At 27.5% G+C, this 19429-nt stretch overlaps 1 protein-coding gene across 1 annotated transcript in view; it reads left to right on the top strand.

Annotated features, from left to right (window-relative positions):
* LOC145242782 (uncharacterized) overlaps positions 1-19429 on the top strand; it is a 213163-nt gene that overhangs the window by 27035 nt on the left and 166699 nt on the right. Inside the window, exons 4-5 of the mRNA XM_080105918.1 lie at positions 3676-4406; positions 15640-15701. Coding sequence (XP_079962044.1) covers positions 3676-4406; positions 15640-15701 — 793 coding nt within the window. The remainder of the gene's footprint in view (positions 1-3675; positions 4407-15639; positions 15702-19429) is intronic.

Raw genomic sequence — 19429 nt, 5'->3', positions numbered from 1 at the left:
TCAGTTCAATACGGATACGTACAATATAACCTTTTTTTTTTTTTTTTTTTTCCCATATTTTCATTTTTTTAATGTCTTGATTAAACTGTACAAGTACCTTTTTTTTAAATTTCAACAAAGTTTAAATAGGAATTTTTGGGTGGGGATTGGGAATATTCTGTATTGAATACGTTTTTTTTTATGATGTTTGATTTTAGCTTGAAAAGTTCGCAGCAAGCGTGAAGAGGTTGGTGTATCAGAATTTTTGGGGAATTTTTGACACCCCTAACACAAAACTGCGAATAAAAAAAACAAACAAACAAAAAAAAAAAAAACTCGTAATTTATCTTTTTAAAGTGGGTTGTTTATTTTCTTTATGGAATATTCTTCCAAAATAAACTATTAAAGTTGTTTAAAAACTAATAGAAATATTATTTTATTTTTTAAAAAACAGTATTTACAACGTGCCGGCGCGTCTTCATGCAGCCATTTTTTTTTTTTTTTTTTTTTTTTTTTTTTTACGTAATGAAATCAATTGAATTTTACGAGTTAAATATTTTTCAATTTTTAAACTTTAAAAATCTATGAAAATTTCTCTATTGGTTCAATTTTTACGATATTTTCAGGGTCAATGTGAAATTTTATGCTCTTTCCAATAAACCAAATATAATATTTTAGACAAACAGTTTTTTTAATCCCCCCCCCATTTTGAAATTTCTATTAAAATTTAAATAATTAATTTACGCACCAAAGTTTTATATATCAATTTCATATTTACAATAACAAAGAAGAACTTGAAAATATCATAATTGTTGATATTATTTTATTTATTTTATCACAACATAATGTTTTACAGCTTATAATCCTTAAAACGCGAACTCAATTAAAGATTTTAGATCTTAGCTTCGTAATTCTTAATGCAAATTTAAAAAAAATTGTTCATGGTAACAAAACCCAATACACAACTGAATAAGATGCTTAGTTATCGAATGCTGCTCATGAAGGAAAAAAAATTCTTAAAAAGTTAAAGGAAATAAAAACTGCAATCTTTTAATAATCAGAAAATCAACTTGCATTAAGATTTAGAATCTCTGGTAAAACTTGCGGAGTGTGCACTGTTTTACGGTTGTTGTAAATATGGAACGGGAATTTAGATTTCATTCCGTTTTAATCTTTTTTTTAATTGTGCCCCCAAAACGAAAGTAATCGAAAGAATAACATTCAACAATCATACTTTTATATATATATATATATATATATATATATATATATATATATATTAATTTTTTTTTCTTTTCAATAAAATTTTCTTTTCATATAAAAAAAAAATCTTTCGTTTTATATATATATATATATATATATATATATATATATATATAAAACGAAAGATTTTTTTTTATATGAAAATAAAATTTTATTGAAAAGAAAAAAAAAAATTAATTTTTTAATGAAAAAAGTAAATTTGGTATACGTTTTTGTTATTTTTTTTTTTTACGTAAGTCCAACTCACCATTCACATAGGAAATGTTGACTTTTATAGGTTTTTGGGTATGTATACAACAAATAAACACCCCCAACTTGCCCATGTTAAGAAGGGCTTTTGGAACAGACACCCCTAACCTTGTCAGCATATCTGAAAACCTATAAAAGTTGACATGTCAAATGTGAACGATGAATTGGACGAAATTTAAAAATGTTTCAAATTTAAAACAGAACGAAATTTAAATTTCCGTTCCATTTTTACAACAACCGTAAAACAGTGCATACTCTGCAAGTTTTACCAAATCAGTATATAAACAATGTTTTGTTCTTTTCATTTTGATCAGCAAATGCTTAGTTATCGAATGTTGCTCATGTAAAAAAAAAAAAAAAAAAATATCTAAAACGTTAAAATAAAAACTGCAATCTTTTAATAATCATAGAAGATATTACTCACACAAGCGGGAGCACCTCTCTATAGCCTGTGAGGTGGTGAGAATCGGGTAAAGAAAAAGAAAAACTTAAGTTTGTAGATGGATTCTTTGTATACATTTGGCATTAATTTGTATATAAGGGGAATAGCGGCTATAAGAAGGACGAATCGCTCAAATTACTACTTGTATTAACTTGAATATATTAGTCTTCATTAGTGACAACCTTTCTTTCATAATTGTTTAACTTAGTCTATTGACACGATTAGTAGAGAATTCAGTCTTTTACTTGTTTTCACAGAAGATTTTATTGAAGCGTTTAGTTCACTCACTTTTCTTCTTTTCAGAAGCACAGGTAGAATTTGTCAAAAGTCTCCTGACATTAATATTGTGATATTTTTCATAAAAATAAACTATATATAATGTTCTTTAATGCTTTATTTAAAGTTTCAAAGTTATTTGTTTTTTTGCCGCCATAGTGTATTCATCTCAAACAATGAAATCATATCATTTTAGTAGTTCAAACATACCCCATTTTTCTATATATTACAAACTGGATTATCCTTGTTTGTTAAATCTAGAGGCAGCTTTAATGTCGAATTGTTAGTTCGATCTCAGACTTTAATGTTGCAGCAATCCCAAAAGCAGCAGCCAAAGTAGTTTTATCTTGTTGATGAGCTTTTACCAAAATAGTTACTGTGACAAATGTCTTTTTGGTAAAACATTGTGTATCTAGAAAAATAAATATGTCGAATTTATGTCAATGAAAGAAGAAACATAATTCCCATTTGGTCATAAGCAATTCATTTTCGGAACTTTATGTTGTGAAATGCAGGATAAAGAAAAGAAGTAGGAGAAAAAGCATCAACTAAATTACTTTTGACTGAGGCGATTATTTTCATTTAATGATCATATTAAAATCAAACTGAAAATTCTTTCCTGATAGACTTTCAAACACACTTGTTCAGTTTGGAATATTTTCAAAGACACGTTTAAAACTTCTAAGATGGTTCTTGTTGGAATGCAGCATTTCTTGAAGTTGTACAAATATTACAATTAACCCTTGATTATAGTTGCACTTAAGCCTGTTATTTTTTCATATTTTTAATGAAATAGATTTGCAAAAATTTATGTTCATTTTAACTGTAAAATATTCTAAATCACTTGTGCAGTGTCAATAAAAATGCTCGGAAAGGTGGAGTATCCCCTTAGGACGCTTTTTTTAAAAACTATTACAAACTAATATAGCTCAAAATAATCTCCTGTGTGTAATATTTCTTTACATAAGATTCAGTCATAAAATATTTTATAAATTCAATACAAAATTTGTTACCAGAGAGAACACACAAACATTACACACACAGATACACACATGAATTGAATTTTATATATAGTAATCTGAAGATGAAGCCTAATGGCTTTAAAGGTTGATACAAAAGTGCTCAGGAATTATAACTCCAGAGCATGTCATTTTAAGAAACTGAACTCTCCATTTAAGCATAACAAACTGAACTCTCTATTTAAGCATTGATCAAGCCAGTTTAAAAACATTTCATGCTTGAAAAATGTAAACAACAAAAACTGTTAAATCTGCAAAAATATTTTGAAAATATAAAATGTGTTTTTCCTTTCTGTTTCCAGGTTAGTGAAAAAAGATTTGTTATTGAAGAGTAAAGAATCTGACTCTGACAACTGTTCGAATTGAATTGAAACTGGAATCTTGAAAACTGGTTTGATATATTGCAAAAATGAGTGAAGAAAACCATCTTAAATATGATAATGCAAGATGGAGTTTTTATGTCCTGTAAAGCTTAAAAATCAGATGGAAGTAAATCATATGCAAGAAAAGCCGTTCATATGCAAAATCTGTGGACTAGGATATAACTGTCATAATAGCTTGAATCAACACAAGAAAATCCACTTGGGAGAAAAACTTTATGGGTGTCAGATTTGTAGGTTAATATTTGACATACCATCAAATTTAATGGCTCATTTGTGCACCCATATTGGGGAGAGACTCTTTATCTGTCAAATCTGTGGATCAAGATTTAAAAAACATTCAAATCTGAAGGTGCACAAGCGGATACATTCAGGAGAAAAACCATTTGCTTGCAAGATCTGTAAATCTGCATATTCTACAAAAAATAATCTTAAAGAACACTATAATACACACAAACAAGAAAAAGATTATCATTGCAAAATATGTGGGAAAGAATTTCGGTTCAAATCAAGTCTTGTTACGCATATAAAAACGCATACTGGAGAAAAAGCCTACAAGTGTGAAACGTGTGGTTCTAGATTCATAACCAATGCTCATCTTCGAGATCACATTCGAACTCACACTGGCGAGAAACCATTTAATTGTGAAATATGCAAATCAGCATTTACTCAAAGTTCTCACCTTAAACGACATATGAGACTACACACTGGTGAAAAACCATTTGAATGTGATTTTTGTGATAAGAAATATGCTGATTCTTCACATCTTAGAAAACACATACAAACACACATGCAATAGTCAATCTATTTCTATGTTTCTTAACTCTTTTAGATTGGGTTATTAATTTTTATTATTTGAATTATTCAGACTACTATTTTCATCTTTCACAGATTTTTAAATGTAACCTTTTATTTAATTCATGGGGAGTAGTGAGCTCTCGTTTTACTAAGTACTTTATCCACTATATCATTTAGTATAACTTGATTTGGAATTACACTCTTCTGGAGGTTAAAGGTTCAATCCTTAAAGCAGACAACATTGAAAATACAATTGTGAATTACTTAAAACTTCTGCCCAGACTGACAGAATAAGAACATGCTGCCTCTATGGATTAAATAAAGGGTTCTGTTCGAAATTTCTTTTTGAATATTAAGTTCAGCAGAAACATTCCCAAGGTCAATAGTTACTTTGAGTGAAGCTTTGAGAGAATAACACTCAAGAAAAGAACACTAACCTAAATAATCCAAATTAATCCCAATTTATTTTCTGTTGAGTGCAACTTGTTGCTAAAATATATATTTATCTATTTTAAGTATACTATGTAAAAAAATGTATGAACAACAGTGTTTCATGATATTTTCAAATTCTAAGACAAATATATAAAGAATCCTAGTTTTGTCTCGAAAGAAAATGATTACCCCTTTTCGAGCGTACTTGATAAAGTGACATATAAGACTACACATAGGAGAAAAACCATTTGAATGTGATTTTTGTAATGAATATTCCGATTCTTTACATTTTAAAAAACACATGCAACAGGAGAAAAATTGAATGCCTACTAGACTCTCTTATGTGTTCAATAAGCTGGATTGTGGATTGGATCGCCTCCTGTATTAATAGAGGACAGTTTTTAATAATAAAAAACGTAGCCAATGAGGAACTCTTATATAAAAACATAAATAAAAACAAAAGTAAACACTGACAGCATTAATAGCATCCTAAATTATGAGATGATAAAAAAATGAACGAATCTCTTAACAAAAGAAAGTTGTCTCTCTCAGAGCAATGACAAACAGCGCCAATCCATTTAAATAATGCCTTACATATTGACTTCCGTCTGTCTCAGGAGATAATGGAGTTCTATGCCTCAGATTAACTTGTTGCCATTCAACACGAGAAGAGTAGTATGAAGTGTGTTCATAACTTATAAAAATCTGTTTTATTTGGTTTTAAAGAACCCATAACATTTTAAGATATTTTTTAAAATATAATTTTGGGTGAAGGGTAGCCACTTTTTAAAAAGACTCTTGAACAACGGGCTATTTTCAATTGTTTCAATAATTGCTCTAAATTTATATGCGCTACTAAGCCTTCATCCTAAATTCTAAAATAATTTTGTGTTTGTTGGTTCACAAATATCGCTCCAAAAAGTAGACTATCATTGGGGTGAAGGTACTTTTAAATGTAGATATAATTTCTTTTTTAATTTGACAAACTTGTAAATGTTTTCTTTTTATGTATTTTATCGAAGACTTTGATAAATTTATTGTGAGATATGTATATTTTTAATAGACAAAGCGGCTCCAAGAAAATAAAACTTGCCCATTCATTTGAAACCTTTAAATGTGAACTGTTTAAGAAGCGTCAGCTAGACACTTGGCTAGTAGATGCGAAAAAATACTTGAAGATTTGATTGGGCTTCAGACGGCATCTGGCGCTGTAGAAATCACTCAGTCTAAGTAAATGATAGACAGAATCCAAGAAAATTTGATGCTAAAAGTTTTCACACGGAAGCATGAAAATTCACAAATTCATTTCAAATTCAATTCAAAGCTAAGCTTTTTTACAACGTTTTGTTCATTCCTTGTCATATTTGTCGATGCTGAATGAGGGAGCAAACAAAAAGCTACCATAAAATAAATAAATTAAAGATAAAAGCACTTTTTATATTCTATTTTTATTTAATTAGCAATAATATTTGAAATTATTTTTCTTGACAAGTATTTCTTTAACTTTAAATTTTTTGGACACCTTGTAAATAAACTACATTCTTGTAGAGCTTACCTAGCGAATTTTCACAAAGTTTCAAGTTTTTATTTTACACAAATAAAAAAAAATATATCCTATTTGGATGTTATTATGATCTATAGAGTTTAGTTTTACTAATTTGTGAAAAATAAAGATTTATCATCAGTACAAACAATAGAAAATTAAGCTTAAAATATTAAAAGAATCGATTTTGGAATCAGAAATTAGATACAAATTTTTCTATACTAATTTCAATACCCCCAAAGTTCTGATTTTTCCGATTCCGATTAATCGTTCCAACATATATATATAAAATAAAAATTACAATTAAATTTACCAAAATGATCCAAGATGGTAAAATTTAATTATAATATAAATATTAAAGAATTAATATTTATAAAGTTATCTCAGCCAGATGTAAAAGCTCGATAAAACCAAATAGTGGATAATCCTTAATCCGAGGAGTTTCGAAGAAATACTTTCCTTCTCACCAGAGGTTAGGAATTAGCAAAATGCAGGATCGGATATATATATATATATATATATATATATATATATACACTTAGTTATCTTTTTGGGAAAAAGAATTCCAGCAGCGTGCTCTATTACAAGGAAAAAATTTTCACAAGTGCGTAATTATATTTTTATTTTCAGAAGTTTAGATAAGATAAGGCATCAATACCTTCAGTTTCAAACCTGATACCAGGGAACCGTTTTAGATCATAATATCAAGCTGTCTTCAGTCGATCTATCTCATCTGTCTATAACCGGAAGTGGAAACCTACATGTATATTACGAGATCTCATGCAAATCTCAATTTAAAAAAACTTAAATTTCAAATTAAAAAATTGTCTGTTTAATATAGGCACCGCCAAAAATGGCCGCAAAATCAAGTTGTTGTTTTTTAAAACGAAATTACATTTATTAAAATCCATTATTTCTGAGTAACTTTTTTTTTCCAGAAAGATAAAACCCTGAATTTTATCATATAGAAAACAGAATAATGTAAAACTTTTTCTACTATTTTTAATTCAATTTTAAATGTTAAATTTTCCCAAAAAGTTAACAATTGACATTTTTTGTCTTGCAAAAAAAACGTACTTAAATATTAAAAAAAAAAGGGTTTTTGAAATGATTAATTAATTTATTTATTGTCTAACTAAGATTTAGGATGATTTTCTAAGAGAATATGCAAAAATATTATAATATAAGTACCGGAATTTCAAATAATTCCACTCATTCATATAGGTAACCAGATATTTCGCGTTGACGTAGAGTTCAGATCGACTCTGTTTACGTTTTCGTTTGATAAAAAGCAAACTATGGAAGACCAAACAGGCCAAAAAAAACTTATTTTTCAGTGACGAAAATTTCAATGTATTATTAAGCTGAGGCTGGCCAGTACCAGATGGGTGACCATTTGTATGCGTTTGGTTTTTAATGTGTATGTGTGTGGGGGCCAGGCTCCCCAAAATGGGGGGGGGGCAATTTAAAGCAGAATAAAAAAAAATATTTCAGCGCGTTTGGTCCACCGTAGTCGAAAGGCGGCAAACGTTTTCAAACGGGATCGAAAAAAATGATGCTATTTTTAACACAAAGGGCACAATATTTATCGAATTTTTTTTTTTGGTATCGATTCTTCAAAGCATGCCCTGTTTAATAATGGTCATGCATTATTCGGCTCGCTAAAAAGAAATTGTTAATTTATTTATCAAAAATTTTAAAATAGCTTTTTTCGTATAAATATAAAAAAAATTTTTTTTTTGTTTTGCTTAACTTAAATTAATTATTTTACTTAACATATTCACCGAATTTCACACTTCAAAACTCAAAAGCGGGATAATTAAACACAATCGAAGTTCTGATATTCAGACGTCAAAATAAGGTATGCAAACAATTTTTTTTTTTAATCTATAATCCTGTCCCTTACGACAACACAATATGTTTTGTTCAGTTTCAGATGATTATTTTAAGCATATTTGTTCCCACTTCAAAACAAGGGGGGGGTTTGTAAGCAAAAAAAATATATATATAAATATCGTTTATGAAAAATAAGTACACTGTTATAAAGTTCATTCTTCTCCTAATAATCGCTGAAAATTTCGTATTGATCGGATAATTACCTGATTTTTGGTAGATTTTTAAAAAGACGGTCCGTCAAAAAGTACTGACCTGCCCCCCCCCCCCCAGTTTTGGCGGTGCCTAGTTTAATATTTTGGACCCAAAAGAAAAAGAAAACCTTGTATATACTTTATGTGGGTCTGTTATTAATAGCGATAATCAATGTCAAATTTTTATTGTGTAACCCATGAAAAAATCTGGTTTGTTAATTCATCAAAATTAAGTTTCCTACTGGCCTTAAACGGGATTTTTTTAATATCCTAACTAATTCATAAACTATTCCAAGGGAGACAATTTTATTAGGCCCGGTCAGTTTTATGCAAACCTTTTAATATCGGATATTTTTCAATCATGAATCTAACAGTTAATAATTATTTTATTTATATAATACTATGCTTAACTTTATTTCTCTTCTATAAGCTATAATTAATTTACATGCTTATATTCTCTTTCAAATCGCCTTATCTAATATGGGTAATAAATGTAAATGTCTAATCGATTCTTTTAATATTTTAAGCTTAATTTTCCATTGTTTGGACTGATGATAAATCTTCATTATTTTTAAACAATTAGTAAAACTAAACTCTAGGTACGGGCAATTAATGGCTGCTTCAGTAGGAGGAGCATGTTTTTTAACGCCGCTTAATCATAATAATTTTAAAAATTTTCGAGTACTTTTTTATTGTATTTGAAAGATTATAGTTTAAAATTAATTTCTCAAAGAAAAAAGTGTGTGAAAAAAAAATACATGGAATAATTTATCTAAAATCTGAAAACCCCTAAATTTCACGTAAAAATTTATCATGACAAAAATCGCGTTTACATTCTTCTGGCAAGAAAAATATAAGTTTTCTGGAATTATTTCCAAGTTAAGTATTATAAGTTAGTCTTAAGATAATGAATTAATACAATAAATGTATTTAACTTTTGCTAAAAAAGTAATAATTATCAAAAAATGTATCACTGGTAGGAACGAGACTTGTTCATCGTATCAAAAATAACTCTGGCGGTAAAATTCAAATATGTATGAAAGGACAAATTAGACATAATTTATGTCTTTATTTACATTATTCCGGCATACCGAGCGACTTTTTTTTTCTTTTGTCGCAGACCCTCCTTCCCTCATTTAAAAATGCATAAAAGTTAATTAAATTCGTTAATTATACTACTGACAATTTATTCTTTGAAAAAAAAAAAAAAAGAAGTTAGCACAATTATTTATTAATATTAATACAGAATTACATTTGGTTAAGAAAACAATTTATAATTATTGAAAAAATTACACACTAAAAAAAATGCAGACTTACGTTAAAATTTATCATAATGTTTACGTGAAATTTAAAGTTGATAAACACAAACAGGCAGCTTTTGAAAAGAGGAGGAGGGTAGGCAAAAACAAACTTGTTTTCTTTTATTAGAATCTTACATGTAAAGATTACGTTAAAAATGTAAGCCTAAAAAAAGTAGAAATAATGTTTGCAATTATAATTTTTTTGTGTGAAAATATTAAATAAACAATGCTTAATTCAATGATAATATTGGTAGTCCGAGAAATTAATTTTTCTTCGGGTTATATCGAATTCATTAATACGGTCTTCGGGGGCTTTTTTCGTAATGTTTCTGTAAAAATTATCTTATTTTTACTTTATTGTTACAAATTACGATGCTTTATTCATATAAAAAAAAAAAAGCAAAAATAAATTATTGCGTTTTTTTTTTATTTACTACTGAAAACCATAACTTTAATAAAGGTATTTTTTGTTAAAACAAAATAATACATTTTTACTAAAATTTAAATAAAAATAATTAGTTCATTATATTCCGCGATCATTATTTGATAAATGCTGAAAATTTCATTAAGATTGGTTAATTTCCTGATTTTTTTTGTGAATTTTTAAGTAAAGGGAGGGGTCAAAATGTTTATACATTTTAAGCATCGGTATTCATTTTGCCCGTACCTACTAAACTCTATAGATCATGATAACATCCAAATATGATATAATTTTTAATTTGTCTAAAATAAACAAAAGAAAACTTGAAACTTTGCAAAAATTCGCTTGATAACCTCAACAAGAATGTGGTTATTTGGTGTCCGGAAAACACCTACCCGGAAAACTCGTACCCGGAAAATCCCCCCCTCCTTTTTGCTAGGTAGGAAAACTGGTCCCTTATTGAATAAATATCGATTGAAAACACATTTTATTACCGTTCTTGAAGGAGATATTGTTTTTAAAAGAGACTATGCACCTCTATAATATTTAAAAAAATTATTTTTAACTCTTGCTTAAAAAAATAAACTTGATCACGGAGTCAAGATACGAAAAACGAAACCAAATATTTATTTAAAAAATACTCTAGTTTTAACACTTTTTGTGTCCTTAAGAAGCAAAAATAAAGAAAGAAAACACTTATTATCAAAGAAAGCAATTATTTTATTTAGAAGAATTAATTCAGTTTAAATAATTCTTGTGTTATTACAAAACAACAAAAAAGAAAACACGGTCTTACGTAATTTTGGTACCGCGCTGAAATAATAACGTTATTATTTCGAAAGCCATTCTTAACATGGGGAGGGGAGGTTATCGTTTAAAAGTCATTTTGTGGGCACTTGTGCAGTACTGCAGTAGCAGTATCAGAATTTTTGTAGGAATTTTTGACACCCCTAACACGAAACTGCGAATACAATATAAAAATCTCGTAATTTCTCTGTTAAAAGTGGGTTATTTATTTTCTTTATGGATTATACTTCCAAAATAAACTATTACAGTTGTTTTAAAAGTAATAAAAATTTTTTTTTTTTTTTAAACAGTAATGAATTTTCCGAACTCAATATTTTTCAATTTTTAAACTCAATATTTTTCAATTTTTAAATTTTAAAAATCTATCAAAATTTTTCTATTGATTCTATTTTTACGATATTTTCAGGGTCAATGTGAAATTTTATGTTCTTTCCAATAAACCGAATATAATATTTTAGACAAACGTTTTTTTTTTTAAATTCACGCCCCCCCAAGTGTCACCCATTTTCAACTTTCTCTTAAAAAGTAAATAATTAATTTATGTCGTGGAGTTTTATATATCACAAATTGAAGAGAAAAGGTCAATAAATAATATATTCAAATTAAAAAAAAAAAAAAAAAATCGCTTTTTTAGAAATTTACCTGTAAAGTCCGAAGTTTAAAACCTTTTTTTAAAAAAAAAAAACACATTGCTTTTTTTTTTTTTTTTTTTTTTTAATAAAACCTTGGTCCTTGCTCCTTTAATTGAAAAAAAAAAATTAGGGCTTGAATTACATTTTTCGAGGAGTTATAAGCTTGGAAAGATGGGGTGGAATTATTCACTATTTTCACGAAATTTCTGACACTGCTAGTACTGCAGTACTTAAAAATATACAAATTTATTTTCTTTAGGAGGTAGGGGAGGCTCGTTTTAAAACTATATCTACCTCAGTATTTTCTTTAATTTTCGGACATTTTTTGTTCAAAATTATTTACTAAGTAATGTCAAGTGCGTTATTTCTTTTTAACTGAATAAACTCTTTAAAATAAGTTTAAACACCAAAAACTTACAAAGCTAGGTAGAAAACGAAATCAATTTAATTTTTTTAAAACAATAAACATGTAAAAATATTTTAAAAAATATTATGGGATGTGCATTATTACCTAAAAATATACAAATTTCTTTTCTTTTTTTGGGGAGGGGGGATGGGCTCGTTTTAAAACTATATCTACCTTAATATTTTCTTTAATTTTCTATTTTTGAGCAATTATCCTCCTAAGACGTGATCCTCTTATGTCGGACATTTTTTGTTCATACGTAACAGTAACACTCGACATTACTTTTTTTTTTTTTTTTAATTAAATAAACTCTTTAAAATAAGTTGAAAGACAAAATAATTTAGGTTTGTATTACTGTACAGATAGATTCGAAAAGGTTGTCAAAAACAAATATATAACAAATAAATGTTATCAAAGGCAAGATAAGTTACTTTTCTGCCAAACTGGATATATTTTTTGTGTTTTTATTCAATGTAACATATTTATTCAGCTCGAAAAACATACAGTGTTTACCGGTGTATTCGAAAATTCAAGATGGCGTCTCACACCCTCTTTAACACCGTAAGTATGGAAAAAGGTGTTATAAATAAAAAACTATACAAAATACTATTAAAAACCCGCCGAATATATGTCAACCTATGTCACGGTAACATATATTGAGCGAGTTTTTAACAGTATTTTATCCGGTTTTTTATTTATAACATCTTTTCCCACACTTATCGTGTTAAAGAGAGAATAAGACGCCATCTTGAATGTTCCAATACATCGGTGAACACTGTATGGTTTTCGAGCTGAATAAACATGTTACATTGAATAAAAACACGAAAAATATATCCAGTTTGGTAGAAAAGTAACTTATCTTGCCTTTGATAACATATTTGTTTTTTGACAACTTTTTCGAATCTATGTGTGTGTACAGTAATACAAACCCAATAATTTCAAAGCTAGGTAGAAAACGAAAACTTAGAAAAATTAATTAATTTTTTTAAAACAAAAGTAAACAAGTAATGATAATTTTTTAAAATATTATGGGATGTGTATTCTCTTTTAAAGACAATATCTTCTTCAAGAACAGTCATAAAATGTGTTTTCAATCCATATTTATTCAATAAAAGACCAGTTTTCCAACCTAGCAAAAGAGGACGAGTTTTCCGGGTACGAGTTTTCCGGAGACGAGTTTTCCAGGGACGAGTTTGCCTAAATTCCGCTAGATTACAAACACTGCACGAGTGCACGACATTGAATAATATGTGATATAAAATGTGTCTTCCGGTTTATGTCCTTTATGAATGCTTCATCGTCTACTTTATAACCTCTAAGAAAAATGCAATTTTACGTAAAAATTACTTTTAACTATAAATAAATTTCTACTAGATGAATTTTCGCGATTTTCCTTTTTATATATATTACTCTTTTCAACAACGACAATTAGGTAAGTAATATTATTCTTGCTTTAAAGGACATCTTAAAAAAAAAAAAAAAATGGATATGTCGACTAAGAAGCACCCAATATCTATCACCTGTACAGAATTTGTACTTATTTACTATGCCTCCCCACGGGATAGAATTAGACACCAGGGTCGTTTTTTTAACTACAATTTGTAATCATTATGTTCAAGCCATTTAAATGCGGTTTTACCGATTATTCATAAGGAAACAACAATGGAAGATATAATCGAAGAATACAGATTGAAAGAGAAAAGAAGCTGAAGAAACGAAGAGGACTTAGTGAAAACAGGAAAGTTATTTTGAAAACAAATTATAAATAAGTTTCGTACTAAATCCGAAACTAAAAATATTAGCTCTGTCATAATACTTATTTCTGGCGGAAATTTTATGAGACCCTAAAAAATTTAAACCCAAAAGAACGAAGAAAACATATCCTCTATTATTTCAAAGGTAAGTTTTAGTTCGTAAACATTGGGGTTTTAAACGAAACGAAAAATATTTAAATTCAAAACGTCTTTGTTAGAAAAAAAACAAACAAAAAAAATTAAATATACAAAAATAACTGACATGACGATAGAAAATATAATATTCTATAAGTACCTCCAACGCGCGCCACAGTTTTACCCCCCCCCCCTATATGTAACACGATGTAATTGTAATTTAATTTAATATTATCATCCTAACTTTTTTTTTATATTTAAAAGAAAAAGCTTCAAATAAACTGCTAATATTTAACAAAAAAGTTTACAGCACACAAAAATAATGAAAATGCGAGACAAAAATCGTGTTTACATTATCGACGCTTTAAAACAACGTTCCTATGTAGTGACGTTTTTTAAGCCGTTCGCAAACCCATGATTTAAAAATCTAGTAAAAATCAAATAATAATCATATTTTCCTGAAATTTTCGATATTCAATCATTATTAAATAAACTCACATATTAAAAGTAGGTTTCGTTAAATATATAAGCGGAAATATATTTTTACAGGTGTTCTACCCCCCTCTATATTTCATGGTCCGAAAACTAAACAAAATAAATGTGGTTTGATAAAAGTTTGAACATTTTGTAAAGCTGAAAAGATCAAATAATGAAAAAAATAGTAATATATATATATATATATATATATATGATCAACACTGCTGGGCGCTGGGGAGCCATGATGTAATATACTGTTTTGTTTTTAAATCCCCGAAACAGTGTTTCATGGTAAACAACTGATGATCCCTTGAAAAATAAATTATTGGTATTATAGTAAATTCGAGAGCGAGTTGATGCCGTGATTGCAGGTGGTTAAATGACTTACTAACTAGATGGTTTTCTGACGAATGATAAAAAACATTTTTTTGTATAGTTTTAAAGGTTAAAAACTTCCAAGACTATCCTGTTATTTATTTCACTTACATAAAAGTTGTAAATAAAATTGAACATAAATTCAATATTATGTTAAAAAACAAAAACAAAAAAGACACTTTTTCTTGATAATTTTTTTTTCTCGGTAATATAATTATTCAAATTACATCAAAAAAAAAGTAATTCTAAAAAATAGTTATTTTTAAAAAACTTTAAATGATATTAAATTCAAATATCACGCGATATGAAGTTTAAATGGATTTCTTTTAATAACAGGTTTCCAATAATAAAAAATATATATTCATATAAAAGAATATAAGACTATTGAGATAATAAAAATTGTAAATCCAAAATGGACCTTAAAAAAAAAATTTGTTTTGATTTTTGTATATAAATTGATAGAGTGTGGTCCTTATGTTTGGCGCTTTTTTTTTCAAAAATGTATGGAGGCTTGTAAGGAACATTATCTTTAAATACATGTGTCAACAGAAGACGTTACAATTAATTTTATTTTATTAACTCTAGTCTGTGTAGTTCGTTAATAAAAATGCATTTGTTTTACAAAAGGTAAGTTTTATATTATTTTTTATCCATAGCGAAAAAAAAAAACGTTACTCCATTAACAAGTATAACGTGAGCCCTTATCCATAGAAATTAACGCAAACACACGAAATGATGATGTCACTATTAATATGTGTAATAATGACGTTTGACACATCGCTGTGGAGGTACCTAATATTCTATCAACCTGTTAATTTGAACTATTCTGAAACTAAATTTTGTTATTTCAAATTTCTTTTTAGTGATTTTCAAAATGACTGTCGAATTGTTTCTTTTTGGATGGGTGATTATTTGAAACCTAAGAGTAAAATATAATAATAATAATAATAATAATAATAATAATAATAATTGATTGGAAACTAGCCTTGTATGTAGAGTTAGTTGTACTGTAAACCGTCCCATTATTTTTTGGTAGGTACGTGCAAAATGAATAACTGATGCTGAAAATGTATAAACATTTTGACTCCTTTTACTTAGAAAAATTTACCAAAAGTCAGGAAATCAACCAATTTTAATGAAATTTTCAGTATTTATCAAATAATAATCAAGCATTGTTTATTTAATATTTTCACACAAAAAATTATAATTTCAAAAGATATTTCTTTCTTTTTTTTTTAGATTACATGTTTTGCCTACTTTTTATATGTAAGATTTTGGTATGGGAAAAAATGGCTGACTAAAGATAGGGGGACCTAGTTTTGAAAGCCGATTTATCATAATTTTGTTGTAAGTTTCCAACTACTTTTTGATTGTATTTGAAAAATTAAAGACTAAAGTTAATTTCCAAAAGGAAAAAAAAATTTGTATTTGGGGAAAAAAAGAAAATTATGACAAATGATTTCATGGCAAGCTAACCAAGTCAGCTAAATTTTGAAAGTTAAATAAATTCATTGTAAAAATCCTTTGAAAGACATATTGTAATCATAATAATAAAGTCGTCATTGACGAAGACAGGAGTATTAATGATGACAGCAATAATGCTGATGTTTAGTCATCTCCAAAATTCACCACAGAATTACTCCCCCCCCCTGCTATATGTAAAACGATGTAACTTTATTATAAATCAATATTATCAATATAACTTTTGTACCATTTAAAAGAAGGGCAAATAAACTAGTAATGATTTAAAAAAAATTCATCGAACAAAAATAATGAAATTTGAGACGAAAATCGTGTTTACATAATTGGCGCTTTAAAATAACGTTCCCATGTAGTAAGCATTCCGAACGTGAAAACATACCCGTGTTTAATAAATCTAGCAAAAATCAACTAATGGTCAGATTTTCGTGAAATTTTCGATACTTATCCATTTTAGAATGAAATTACATATAAAATGCAGTTTCCGTAAAATATATGAGGGTAAATATTTTTTTTCAGTGCGTGTCCCCTCCCCCATATTTATTTTTTCGAAAGTCGGACAAAATATATTAAAATCTATCGAAATTTCTATTTATTATGAAACATAAGAGTTCAAATAAGTAAAATATATTTATTTTTTAAAAATTTAAATACACGTATTGAACAAAAACTTACTTTTAAGTTGCAATTAAAAAGAATGATATAAATTTAATATTATTATGTTTTTTTTTAATTAGCATTTTTTCTAATTAATATATACTATAATCAGTTCAATTGTCAAGAAAAAGAAACTTTGTAAACATTAATTAATTTTTTAAAAGATTAAATCGATTAAAATTCCATTATTTCAAAATGTTCCATTACAAACAGAGATTTTTGAATTAATGGTGTTTAAATTTTTAAAAATATTAAATTTTAATATAAACATGGCTCTTGTCAGCTATTTTATCGCCAGATTAAAACCGATTTAAAAATATTATTGCACAAATAGTAGGCATTTTTAGGCCCCCCCTCCTCACATTTTGTTTGTCTCTTTTTATCAAACAAAATATGGAAGCCGGTAGGTAACCAAATGAAAATTCAGCAAAACCATATTTCATATTTAATATACAAATGTTTATAATATTATTAATCATAAAACTGTGTAAATCATAAAATCTAACAAAATTATAATAAAGATTAATTATTAATTGCAGTTTGGAGAAGATAAACAAAGGTTTTAAAAAATCATTAAGTCACTTCTGCTTTTCCATAGTCTGTATAGTTAACACAAGTCTGACGTCATGGAATCGTGCTTTATTTTTTTCACATTGTTTGGCAGTTCCTATGGGTCTATTTCACAGATAATTAGTAAGGTAACATCCTAAGATATTGAATTAAATAAAAAAAAAACACCTTGTTTGTACAAAAAACCAGCTTAATTAGCCCCCAAAAGTGAGGGAGTCTCCCCTTCCAAAAACTGAAACAGACTGACGTTTTGTAAACATCAATTATACGGAAGGCCCAAATTTGAGACAGTCAAAAGGCTGTCTGAAAATGATGTCATGTAATTAAAAGGAGATAGGGATGCTAGTTTTCTTTTTTTTTCCCCCAGACGTGCATCCATACATTCCTATCTTGAACGTTAGTTTAATCATTACCATTTTTTCGAATTAAATTATTTGTGTGTTCCTGTTTTTAAATTAAATTTTTTTATTTTTATTTTTCGAGATTATGTAAAAATTATGTTACGCCGAATGTTTCACATTCATGCAAGCCAGGAAAATATCAGAATTTTACATATAAAAATTATGCAAAATCTGTAATTTAAAAAAAAAGTAGAAATATTTTTTAAATGATAATTTTTTGTGTGAAAATATTAAATAAATTAATTCAATGATAATATTGGTAATTCGAGAAATTAATTTTTCTTCGAGTTGTATTGAATTCATTAACATGGACTTTAGGGCTTTTTTTCATAAATGTTCCTGTAAAAATAAAATTAAAAAAAATTTTTTTATAATTTATTTTTGCTTTATTTTCATAAAGTAAAAATAAATTCATGCATTTTTTTCCTACTACTGAAAACCATAACTTTAGTAAAGGTATTTTTTGTTTAACCAAAATAATACATTCCCACTAAAATTTAAATAAAAAATAATGGGTTCATTATATACCGTGATCATCATTTGATAAATACTGTGGCACATTTAAGGGGGCTGTCTGCCCCAGGTGGCACGTTCCAGCAGGCGGCATTTTGAGAGGGTAAAAAAATAAAAATAAATAAAAGCTTACAAAAAATCTGAAATTTTATGCTGAAAAGGTTGTAAAACATCGGTACTTTTAGAGATATCAGAATCGGAAAAATGTGTCTCTATTTTATGAACGGCACATGTCAGGGGCATCATTTTGAGAGGTTAAAAATAGAAAATAGAAAAAATAACTGAAAACTAACAAAAAAATCAGAAGTTTTTTTACCAAAAAGGTTGTAAAATATCGGAACATTCGAAGGTATCGAAATCAGAAAAATGTGTCTCTATTTTACAAACGGCCCATGTCAGGGGGCAGCATTTTGAGGAGGTAAAAATAGAAAATAGAAAAAATAAATAAAAGATAACAAAAAATATGAAATTTTATACTGAAGACGTTGTAGAAAAATCGGAAATTTTGAAGGTAGCTTAATCGGAAAAATGTGTCCCTAATTTACGATTCCAAAACTGATCGTTTTAAATTTTTAATTTAATTTTTCATTATTGGTACTAATGATAAATATTTATTGTTTCTAAATTATTACTAAAACTAAAATGATAATGACATGAAAATACGATGTAAACTTATTTTATTTGTAAAACAAAGTTTGTAAAAAGTTGCATAAATAAGTTAACCTTCCAATGAAAGCAGTTGATTTACATGTTCCAAAAATGTTGAAAAATTAAACAAAACATTTTTGTCAAGAAACATACTTTCAAACATCACTGATAATTAAATGATACAACGGAAAATAAGCAATAGAAAATTACGTAATTTTAGAATTGTAGAAACATTAAACAAGTACGGAATAAAAATCGACTGTAAACAGATTTTATGATCGTCATATCAGGGAATATAATTTTAAATGGGAACCAAGCGCTACACCTCAAAAACTATTTATGTGGCTTTCTATTTGATAGTTTAAATACTGGCGAATTTCTGTCT

The sequence above is a fragment of the Euprymna scolopes genome, chromosome 21 (genome assembly GCF_053919585.1).
Source record: "Euprymna scolopes isolate OS-2025 chromosome 21, ASM5391958v1, whole genome shotgun sequence".
NCBI lineage: Eukaryota > Metazoa > Mollusca > Cephalopoda > Sepiida > Sepiolidae > Euprymna > Euprymna scolopes.
This window is presented reverse-complemented; position numbering and strand designations above follow the sequence as displayed.